Raw genomic sequence first — 12,452 nt, 5'->3', positions numbered from 1 at the left:
CATAGATAAGTGAATACATTCATTACATATGGGGAGTATAATGTGATATTTCGTCTTTTCTAAGTAATATTGTCATAGACACACTCCCTTCATTACAAAGTATTCTCTAGGAAATGGAAGTCAAACCCTTTATTCTAAAGTATGTATTTCTATTCTTAGCAACTTGTTTGTTGTACAGCAGTGGTTTAAATGGTTACAGAGAAGCTTCTAGAACATTTTTTATGTCAACATTCTTTAACCACAACATTATGCAGGATTTTCTGGTTGACTTTCTGCTCTTCCTCAAACCCAAACTGAAATCACAGAAGTAGAGGAAATATGTCCACTTACTCTTACTTGTTTCTGTCTTTACTTGGACATTGTCACTGTTGCCTGAACCCAAAACCACAGCGAAATAGAAAATAGTCTCCTTGGAAACACATTTACTCTATAAAATAATTGTCACTGAATACTTTGCGATCAACAAACTGTTAACTTTCAAATGCTTTTGGATAACATTACTGCTAATGTAAAATTAGCAAAGTTTAGTCAATTTCAATACACATATTGGGAGCCTAGGAAAATATTACCTTGGAGAATTTTATTAACTAATATAGCTCAATGATTTCAGTTTCCCTGGTTAACCTTGCCCTCAATAAGCTGGTATTCTATGCATGCTTGCGGTATTATATTAGTTTTGCCAAGAATTCCTTAGCTAAATCAGGCCTACATTTTGTTTTTGACATCGTATAGTTTTTATATTTTTACTTGGTATTTGTAGAAGAAGTAATAATTCTTAGCATAATCGGACATAGAAGATCTATTAGGACTTCATGGATATACATATCTATGAAACGTATGTAAATTTTTGGCCAGTTTGAGAGGATGAACAAAAAGAAAAGGACTATTTTTTTATAATCTGGAATCTCCCGAAAATAATCTTAATATCAGATATGTTGAAATAATGTAAGATTTGTGGCTATGTTCTTCTACAGGCCAAGTTCAGTATTAGAATGTCTCAGAAAAAAAGGGTGTCGGCCGGGCGCGGTGGCTTACGCCTGTAATCCCAGCACTTTGGGAGGCCGAGACGGGCGGATCACGAGGTCAGGAGATCGACACCATCCTGGCGAACACGGTGAAACCCTGTCTCTACTAAAAATACAAAAAAATTAGCCAGGCGTGGTGGTGGGCGCCTGTAGTCCCAGCTTCTAGGGAGGCTGAGGCAGGAGAATGGCGTGAACCCGGGAGGCGGAGCTTACAGTGAGCCCAGATCGCGCCACTGCACTCCAGCCTGGGCTACAGAGCGAGACTCCGTCTCAAAAAACAAAACAAAAAACAAAACAAAACAAAACAAAAGGTGTCAAATCAACTCCATGGAGTAAACAGTGGGGAAATGGACTCTCAAGGGCTTTGAGGAGGTGGAAGCCAAGGTGCTATTCATGGAAGTATAACTGTTTTCTCCAGGGAAAGGATGTGAACTTGCTAACACTGGGATTGTCTTCAGGATATCTGTAACTAATTCTGCTAACACCACAGACTGTGTAAGGGCACAGAGGCTTGAATAGTGATGAAAACTTTAAATGATAAAAGACTAGTAAGAAATTCAGCTTCTCAGGTCTGACATTGTCATTGGTAATCTCATGTGGCCGTTAGGAATTCTCGGGGCCAACATTATTACATTGACAGAACTGTACCAGTTTTCCAGCATAGAACAATGTATAGCCACCTTGCTTCTGAGAAGAATTTACACACGTCTTAGTTAAATTCAGAACTTGATCTCAACTTCTAGTGAATTTTCATGTGTGTGTGGGTATTTGAATGGGAGGAAGTCACAGAGTGGTTTCACAGCAAATTATGGTTCATTGAAATGGAGGCTCTTATTTTGAATAATGTTTACCTTAATTGATTGCATTGAGAATATGCATTTTCTGCCTAAGAAGATACAATTCATTTTATATTCGTAACTCAGTGACTTTATTTTTACTTTATGTTTTAGAGTGCTTATTAGGTGTACTGTGGTTGTGTTTTATATTGTTACTTTAAGGTATTTTTTATTGTTTTCATATTATTCTCTACTTATGTTTATAAAGGCTTGTCTTTTCAAGTAGATTGAGTCCCTTGTTGATAGTCATTGCTCACATACCACTTTTGTTTCCTGCAAAGAGTATAGTGAAGTGGTAAACTGAATTGAGCTGAATAGAATCAAACTGAATTCCAATGTATGATTTAAGTTCAGATTTTAAAACTAGAACTATGTGCTTATGTCTTGCCCTGTAATTGTGATTAGCACATTGATCAATAAAGGTTGTATTTATAAACTTCAGGTGTGAAAATAAATATAATGGCAGATTCTGCCTGTAATAGAAGAAGACACTTGATCTCATTGGCAATGGCAGCTCTAGCACCTGCTGTGATTTACTGAAGAGTACTGCTTTCCTTTGGAAGGCCTGCTAGTGCAGAGGGTTTTCAAAGTCATATAGATGTGACCCAATTTCCTTGTCTTTCAGTTTCAATACATATATATAAAAATATAAATGTTATTAACAATTTCAGCTAAAATGTCACCAAAATAGGTGCTAAGAAAATGGAATAAAAAGCAAAAATTGATTAGTACAATCAGTGTTTTGCATGATGAATGATCATTTTGGGTAAATGCATCAAAAGGCAGAAAATAGAACTGTTCTGCAAGTAATGATTATGCTAAATTTATTCTTAACTTGATAGAATTAGCATTAATTTTTTCTGAATGTTGCTAGAGACATGTGCATATCGGTTCAGCCATGTGAAAGAGTGACTTGTACTTCTTTATGTCTCTTCACAAACTGTGGTCTTCATATTCTTCATGATTGCATCAGTAAGGGAGTTATTAAGAGAAAAGATTGCCATTTTTTATATGAATATTTAGGTTCTTGGGTATTTCAAGGCTCAGGTTGGAGGAAATCATTTAGTTAAATTAATTTTTAACTAAGGTGGTGAGACTGAGGGCTTGTGGAAAGGAACTGTTGCGCTAAATCAGAACTTATATCATTTAACAGATTTTTCTTGCATGATTCATTACAAGTAATACAAGACTATGTTCAAATGAAACATCGTTTTAATTTTATCACTCGTGTTGGGGTGCAAGAACTGAGATTAATTTCCTCATAGTTTCTTTTTCAAAAAACCTTTATTTAAAGCTCTAAATATCAGTAGTAGTCATATAATACTATATCTCATAAATTGTCTTTTCCATATTAGATTATTATAAATAGCAATATTATAATATGTATACATTTGAAAATATGTGTTATTTACCAGTTAAAATTCCAGTTGTGACTGATTCTTCTTTAATGATAAAGTCTTCAATTTTTTATAAGTCAAATATCTATTTTATTTGTTTTTAGGGAATCCCAGGGTTTCCTGGAAACCGAGGATTAATGGGCCAAAAGGTAAGTATTCATGAGAGTTAGCTTTGGGCCTGGATATGCTCATTTAATGCATTGTTGTCTACGAAAAAATACATTTTTACATTTGTGGTAACAGTTAATTTTTCAAATATTATATAATTTTAGAAGCTGTTGTTCTGGCTTTACAAATTTGTATATATTGTTTTATGGTTGTTTTATGTAGATAATTTTAATTTAGATTTACATTATATGCTTCCTCCTTTACTTTGCTACTTTTCAACTTTGTTCTCTAAGATAATCATGGTATAATTTACTTCTTTAAAGTTAATTTACCTAACTATGTTTTTGAATGTCTTTTTAGTATATGTATCTTGGTAAATAAGCTTTCAGTTTTTGTTTAATTACAAACTTCTTTATTTGGCTCTTGTTTTGAAGGACAATTTTGTAGACTATACAACTCAAGGTTGACAATTATTTTCTCTTAGTAAATTGAAGATTTTCTTCTATGGTTTTTTGGCTTTCATTGTTAACTGTGAAAAATCGGCTGTCATTCTAATTATCATTCTTTTGTAAGTGATCTGTCTCTTCCTTTTGGAACCTTTTAAGGTATTTTATTTGTTTTTAGTGTTCTTCAAATTCGCTACAATATATCTTGATATGGATATCTCTTTATTCATCTTGCTGGGACTTCGGTTTGCTTCCTGGCTCTGTGGAATTATTCCCAGTAGTTCTGGAAAGAATCAGCCATTATCTCCATATAACCTCTGCTCCATTCTCTGTTTCTGGAATTCTGGTTAGACATTTTTTTATTTCTTCTAATTGTATACTCCACATCTCTTGTTAGCATTACCTACTATATTTCCATATTTTTGGTTGTCATACATTCTGGTTAAATGTTTTAGATATGCCTTATAGTTTATTTTTTCTTTCTTTATTGTGTCTAATCTGTTAGAATGATCAATTGATTTTTTTTTAAATTGTAAATACTCATAATTTTCACTTTTAGAGTTTATAATTTTTTAAACCACAACTTTTTGTTCTTGAAGTCTCTTGTTATGTTTTCAGTACTAATAGTCTTTCATGATTCTGTTTTTTTAATTAAAAAAAATCTCATATCTAGTTCTAAATTCTAACAATTCTAACATCTGCAGTTTATTATTTATTATTCTCATTCCTGTAGCTTGCTGTCTCTTGTTTCTATATTGTATATCATGAGCTTATTGCTTCATCTTAATTTAGAGGTTGCCCTGTCAGCCTAACTGGGAAATGAAGACTTGCCTTCTGCTGGTCACCATGGATACCATTTCAGTCCCCTTTGAAAGTCCCAAGTCATCATAGGTATTGAAGATTCCTGCTTCCTTTCCATGGCTGGCCAGCATTCAGTTTCCCGAGAGCTGAGGATCCACCCTCAGATACTCCCACTTTACTTGGCTCCTACAATTCTGTCTCTGGCATGGGTTCTGTATAGTTCAAATCCTCATAATTATAGCCCCAACTCAAAGTATACTTCATTAAAATGAAAGATCTTTGAATACATCTCCTACTTCTTGGAAGACCAACACTCTCAGAGAGGATGTTCCTTCTAGGATTTTTATTCTGGACTTAGAGGGTCCCTTTAGAGGACCTAGTCAGCTGCAACCCTAGAAGTTGAAGTCTAATGCTGCAACCCCAGAAGTTGAAGTCTAATGCTGTTATGTTTTTACTCTATTTTTCTTTATTAATTTATGTTCACTGTCATATTTCTTAAACTCTATGATAAATAGGAAAATTTTTCACCTGATTTTTATTTCTGTTATTTACCTTACCAACTCCATCTAAGCTGCTAAGTCTTCCTTTGAAAGAATGGCAAATGTCACTATAAATGTCATAATAAAAATATTGACAGTAAATCCTCAGACTCTATGCCAAGGTCTTTAAGGTGTTAGGTTCCAATTTTTGCCTTGCCTTGCTTCTTCCTTACAGTAGTGGAAGAGAAAGAAAAAGTTGAGCTGATTGATATTCAATTGTCATTCCATTGTGCTTTGGCAGAAACGTTCTTGAACTAAATTGATAATTTACAATTTACAATTTTTTTTTAATGTTTGATTTTTTAGGGAGAAATTGGGCCCCCAGGACAACAAGGAAAAAAAGGAGCCCCAGGGATGCCTGTATGTTGATGTCATTATTATCAAAGTGTTTGCAATGTTGCTACTTACCTACTAGGAGTTCATATTCAAGAGTTCATAAAAATGTAGGGGATACAACAATAAAATACTTGAGGTCCATGGATTCCATTCAGTTGTATGAAAAATATTATGTCTATGTGCATTTTTCTAAAACAGTAAAAATTTCTTCAGTTTTTCAAAAAGTCGGCCACCCAAATAAACATCAGGGACCCTAACTGTAGATAAATTAGAAAGCATATTCTAGCTATTAATTTAAAAATACTAAGTATGGTTAAGTCTAAATCTCAGTGAATTTTATTTTAAATTACATTTACAAACATATTACACTAATGGGAAAGAATATGTACAGAAGACATAGTATGGGAAGATCCTAAAACAGAGTAAATTATTTTATGGTTTTCAAGAGTGAAGATGGCATATGAAACTGACTCAAAATTATGAAAGTTCTATCATATGTGCAAGAATTGCCCCTAAATTTTAAGTTTATTGCTAGAAGTGATGTTGATTTTCACCTATAATCAAATTGTTATAGGTTCATATTGCGATTATATTTTCTGATGATATAATGATTTTTTAATCCCTTTTCATTTGCCAAGTGTGTTAAATATGTATAATAGTATTTAAAGTAGAATATAAATGAAATCAAGTCCTAACTAAAAGAGTAGTCATCATTTTTTTATTTTGAATCATATGATTAAAGATACAGCCATTTTGTACCTTGAAAAAAGATTATACAGAAAGTTTATTAGAATGTAACTCTTTTAAAATATTGTTCAAGATAGTAGAATTCTAAGTAATGTAAATCAGGATAACATCTATGAAGACACCTAATTCTTAGCCATCATAACAAAAGAAAAAGTATAGAAAAAATAAATTTTTCTTTATATTTTCTTTTATTAGTTCTCCATTTTCTCTATTTGTAGTTTTTGTAAGCAATAGAATTTTAAGTGCTCTGCTAGCCTTTATGCTATCTTATATGGTTTGATTTTTTACTTTTATTATCCTTTATGAATATATGGGGGAGTAATTTTCTAAATACTGTATTATATTTTCAGATCTGTATTATAATTTAGTGAATTATGAGAACGTGTAACTTGGAAATTGATTTAATATTTATTAATAATCTTGTCTAAGTTACTCTTGAAATTCCTTTTTAAAATTGTAGGGTTTAATGGGAAGCAATGGCTCACCAGGTCAGCCTGGAACACCAGGATCTAAGGTAAATATGATAAAATTAACAAGATTGGGAACTTTGTGTAATCACAGTTGCCATTTATAACTTTGATGAAAATTTTAACTACTACCTTGATTGTATTTTAAATGTGGTTTTTATTCTATGAAAAAAATCACTTGTAAGAATTAAGTCTGCAAAAGCTCAGCATAAGAAATAGGCTAAAGTAAAGCTCATCCTGTTATGTTGGGAAGGGTCCAGAATCTTCTGCTACTCAGCCCCCTTCTCCCTTTTTGGTGTCTTGGTGTCTAGTATTCAGGAATACTAGAGCTCTGTGGAACTCAGTGCCAAAACCACCAGTCTAGAGCATTCATAGTTATGAATAAGAATATCTCTTACAATACCCATTTTATAGTCTTCTTTTTGGTATTTTTATTTAGTGAAATGTATATAATATAAAGTGCCTTGTGGTAGATTGTACTAGTACTGTGAGTAAGAGCATATTATCTTTACTTTTAGATTTTAAATAAGTAAGGCAAGCTTGACAAATATATTTAGGGTATGAGGTTATTCTCAAGGTAGAACTGAAACTCTTTGAATGTCATTATTTGACCATTTTCTAGGTATACATAATCCCGAGGTGAGAGAACTATTTTGTTTTCTTGGTTAACCAGAGGATCAGACAAAACGCTCGGAAAACTGTTCCCAACTATTTTGCAAATAGATTCTAGGACAACCTTCCAAAAGGAAGTGATGGGATTGCTATTTTGGAAGCATTCAACCTTTGACTAGGCGTTGCCTCAGGGGAATAGACCCTGGCGTATAAGATGAGTAGATGACTTAATCTATTTTACTTTTAATTTCTAAAGTATTTAGAAAAGAGAGAGAGGGGGAAAAAAAAAAAAAAAAAAAAAAAGACATGGGAGCCCAATAATGAGAAAAATTAGCTGCTCTTCCATCAGCGGTAGACCCTTGTGGATCCTTGGAGTATTGTGGGCTCCAGTAACTATAGGTACACACAGAGTTGGTCTAATACACTGGAATGACTGAGCTTGCTAAGCAGAAGGTCTCCACAGTTTCTCAAGGTCATTTCATAAGAAAATACCCTTTATTAGCTGGTGCACATTGGGCTCTCTCATTGTCTTTTGGATTCTCTAATTCTTAAGAATGAAGCCTAAAATTTCATCAGCTTTTTAAAAAAATTATTATTAGATACACCACACTGTTGACTCACACTGAGCTGAAGGTCAATTGTATCTGTTGGACTTTCCGTAAAAGGTTTTAGAACAATGTGTTTGTGCTGTCTGCCACTTAAGCAGATTCTGCTGATTTGGCTGGGTAGGACAATAAGCATTTCCAGTATCACAGTTTGTTTATTTTTACATGACTTACTCTAAAGTTGGTTTTCTGCCTCTTGTGCTTGTACAATTATTTTGTTAAAAATAGATCCAAAATGTTGCAGATATTAAATATAATCTTTTCAGTGAAATATTTTAATTTTTTTCTTGCAGTATATTAGGTGTTGGAAACTTTTTCTGAAAAGGGACAGAAAGTAAATATTTCAGGCTTTGAGAGCCATACAGTCTTTGTTGTAACTACTCAGTTTTGCCATTATAGTGCAAAAGTGGCCACAGGCAATACCTAATCAAATGGGTATGGGGTGCGGCTGTGTTCTGGTTAAACTTTAAGAACTTGCATTGGACTGGATTTAACCCATGGGTCATAGTTTACTGACCTCTATATTAGTTTCTTTCTGCTAGTTTTGTCAGCTTATGTTTGTGGCTTGTGCTGTCAATATGACTGATAGAAGTTCTAGGGTGAGACAAAAATGTATTCCGTAGCGCAGAGCTAAGGCTGAAACTGAGGCAGATTTTTGGAAAACCTCTAATGTATATTATAATACTTAAAAATCGCTGTGGAAACATTGGTAAGTCTATTTAACTATATATGTTTTGGTTCTAAAAAACATTATCTGCCCTTTACTGGGTATGTACCCAAAGGAATATAAATCATTCTGTTACAAAGATACAAGCACACATATGTTCGCTGCAGCACTATTCACAATAGAAAAGGCATGGAATGAACCCAAATGCCCATCAGACTGGCAAAAGAACCATGGAATATTATGCATCCATAAAAAAGAATGAGATCATGTCCTTTACAGGGACATGGATGGAGGTGGAAGCCATTATCTTCAGCAATCTAATGCAGGAACAGAAAACCCAACACCACATGTTCTCACTTAGAAGTGGGAGCTGAACAGTGAGAACACATGGACACAGGGAGTGGAATAACATACACTGGGGCCTGTTAGTGGTCAGGGGGTGTTGAGAGTGGAGGAGTATCATAAAAAATAGCTAATGCATGCTGGGCTATTACCTAGGTGATGGGTTGATAGATGCAGCAAACCACCATGGCACACATTTACCTATGTAACAAACCTGCACATCCTGCATATGTAACCCAGAACTTTAAAAGATAATAATAATTCTCTAAATAATACTAGGATATGTTAGCTTTTTCAAGTCAGGTAACTTTCAACAAATCTCATGTCTGTGAGTTTCAATTTAAACCCCTATAAAATTAGAAATTTTAAGGAATCATTATTCTGTGGTTCAATAACACTGTTATGTGCTAAATGCTTTAATTAAATCTAATATGATCTTCATGTGTTTCTTACCACGAGCAGCCTACAAAACTTTTTTAAAAGCTGAAAATGGCATTGGTTTGTCTCACTGATTAGTAAACCCGAGTTGACTGTGGGTAATTATTGTGTTCGCCTTCTAGGTGTCACACTAACCTGTTTAATTATGGGCTTTTGCCAGACATTGGGTTGTGATTTCAGATATCAAAGTATTCGAAAACCAGAACTACATTTGACAATCTCTCCTTATTGGCCAGAAGACTTGTTTTCTCTTTCTCTATCCACTTTTCCTTTTCTGTATTACATTCTTTACCCTGTCAACTTAGTCTCGTACTCCAAGTTTCCATCTGTTAGAAAGAACTGCACTGGAATTCTGAAAAAGCACAAGCTAAACATTTTCTGATTCACACTTCGTCAAAAGAAGCCATTGTGCATTTGAAGCTACTTTTCTTTCCTTCAGTTGCATACTGAAGATGAGTCCTACTGAGAAAGTGAAACAGGATAATGATGAGGGTCTCAGCCTGGAGGATGCTGTTAAAATACATGGCTCCCACCTGTGCAGTGTGGTGGCTGGACTTATTAGTGCTGGCCACTACAGATTTGACTTTCCTCCCTTGTACTTGATGCTACCAGCTTTAACACAGGTGTTTAGAGAGGCTTATGAATGTGTGGAACCACTTCCTTGCCTAAAAGAATTTTTCTTAATAAATAGGTCTAATGTACAGAGTCTATCAAACAATTGGAAAGTTAAAAATGTAAAAATTATTTTAAATATATTCCCTTTAGTGTCTATATCAGATATATTATGACAGAATTGTTTTTAAAAAACGCCAATGTTTTTGATGTGTTGACAGGGAAGCAAAGGTGAACCTGGAATTCAAGGGATGCCTGGGGCTTCTGGGCTCAAGGTAATTTTGATGCATTTGAAAATATTTTCAAAGAAATTATAATGTAAATTCTTCTCATCATTTAAGAAAATTAGCATTTTATATCTCTTAAGAGATACATGAAATTAAGGATTACCTTTATCATGAAATGAAATTGTCAATACAGAGTTTCATTTCTGTTTTTTAGATACTTTGTCATTGGATAATAAAGACATAAACTTTGGCTTAATTTTTCTAAAAATGATAAAATTGTATGCAAACATAAACTTACTTTCTGGTCCAGAGAATAGACTTCTCTTAAACAGTTGAAAACAAGAGTGTGTAGTTCTCACGAATGACACTGTTCTTTGTTTGCTTATGGGAGTTTCATCTTTAATATAGAACTCAAAATGGCCTTTACAAGTTTCCTCCAAACCACATGGGTTGATGTTTATTTCAATGGGTATTTTAATTCACTTCCAACCTTCAAAAATCTAGAGAATGATTAGATGGCTAGGGAGGAACTACAGTAAGCAAAAAGAACAGAGCCTCATTTTCTTTTAAAAAAGAGAGTGCTCTTTAGTTGATGTTATAGAGTTTTGGACTAATGGTAAAACACAAAACAAAACAGAACCATGAAGCACGTTCAGGATTATGTTCCATCACTTACAAATATTGTCAATGCATTATTAATATGTGCTTGCAAATAATTTATTTAAGACTTTAAAACAAAAAACTTTATTTCAGAAAGGACAATTCCTATAGGATGATGGAGAGTGGAGAAATGGAATTAAGATAGCTCATGTGGTACACCCTGTACTGAAAAATAGCTCAAGAATTTATGACGAACAAAATAATATTCCATATATATAAATAAATATATATAAATAATTAAATTTAACTACCAGGGTGTCCATTCCAACATTGTTTATAAAAATAAAAATTGTGAAAACTGTAATGTTTAACAGTAAGAATTTTATTAAATAAAATATAGTTGATAAATATGAATGCTCTTCCATAATTAAAAATTATGCTATGAAAAATGATAGCATGAGAACTTTATAATATTAATATATTTAGAGGTTAAAAGATATAAAAGTATGCATATATATGAGCACATTTTAGTAACTATGTATGTTTATGAATTAGAGTTAGAGAAAAAATATATAACAAAATGAAAACATTGGGTTATAAGATTTTTAATAATTTTTATTATTTCTATTATCATTTTGTAACAAGAAACTAAGCTTTTTTAAAAGTAGCAATTTGAGAAAAAGCAGTTTCAAGGAGAAAAAGTGTTAGTAAATAGGTAAACAAAAAAGAGATACTTGTGTTTATTGTTTTTACAACTTTTTAATTTAGTTTATTGAAATTATAAAGTATGATAAAAAATAACAAATATTTACAGAATTTTAAAATATGAAATGCTATGAGAATTTTTCACCTGGAAAAGATAGAGAAAAATACAAGAAATTTTACCGGGATTTTAGTAAACATTTTATTCTTTACTATTTCTGTAGTAATAACTGTCAATAAATTTTTTTAACCATTCATTTTAAAATTGAGATATGTAGAGTTAAAAACAGTGGTGTTTTTCCATAAGCAGTAGATCTGTGACCTTTGTAGAATTTCTGTGTTATGTAGGGAGAACCAGGAGCAGTGGGTTCCCCAGGAGAACCAGGATACATGGGTTTACCAGGGATTCAAGGAAAAAAGGTATGCATTGGTTAAGAATTACAGTTCACTTTTAACCAGTTACTTGCATACAAGTTTTTCTTTTGTGAAATTCTTAAAGTAAGACTTGTTATTAATATATTTTTAATAAGGTACCCTATATATTTCATGTATATATAATATGTTCAGCCCCATGCTAATAAATGTGGCATCTTTTATATACCTGCATGGGTATTGTCTCCTAGACGAAGACCTTAGAGAAGGCATGCAGATCAGAAAATATGAATGTACAATTAAGTAATATCCTGTAAATTCAGGTTTTTTCACAGTCCAGGTGAGCTAAGAATTTTTTGAGGAAAATTTTCCAATGTCAGGCATTCCTATCAAAATATGAATACCCCTCTTGCCAAAACCGGATCAAATTCTGGAAGGATAAAACTTATACCCAAAATGTTTGACCATGAAGTTCCTGTCTATGAAACAATTATGTTACATAGAAGTTTATTTAAAATTAATTTAAGGAGTTTAGAAATACAAGTCAAATGTACTAATTTAAAGTATTTTGGC

At 32.9% G+C, this 12,452-nt stretch overlaps 1 protein-coding gene across 5 annotated transcripts in view; it reads left to right on the top strand.

The window, feature by feature from the left end:
• COL21A1 (collagen type XXI alpha 1 chain) overlaps positions 1-12,452 on the top strand; it is a 209,595-nt gene that overhangs the window by 185,259 nt on the left and 11,884 nt on the right. For 3 of the 5 annotated variants that reach the window (XM_031667144.1, XM_031667141.1, XM_031667142.1), the window contains exons 18-23: positions 3,363-3,407; positions 3,991-4,158; positions 5,459-5,512; positions 6,696-6,749; positions 10,200-10,253; positions 11,856-11,927. In XM_031667144.1, coding sequence (XP_031523004.1) covers positions 3,363-3,407; positions 3,991-4,158; positions 5,459-5,512; positions 6,696-6,749; positions 10,200-10,253; positions 11,856-11,927 — 447 coding nt within the window. The remainder of the gene's footprint in view (positions 1-3,362; positions 3,408-3,990; positions 4,159-5,458; positions 5,513-6,695; positions 6,750-10,199; positions 10,254-11,855; positions 11,928-12,452) is intronic. The other 2 variants (XM_031667145.1, XM_031667146.1) reach the window with 1 other exon arrangement.

Source organism: Papio anubis, chromosome 6 (assembly GCF_008728515.1).
Source record: "Papio anubis isolate 15944 chromosome 6, Panubis1.0, whole genome shotgun sequence".
Taxonomy (NCBI): Eukaryota; Metazoa; Chordata; class Mammalia; order Primates; family Cercopithecidae; genus Papio; species Papio anubis.
This window is presented reverse-complemented; position numbering and strand designations above follow the sequence as displayed.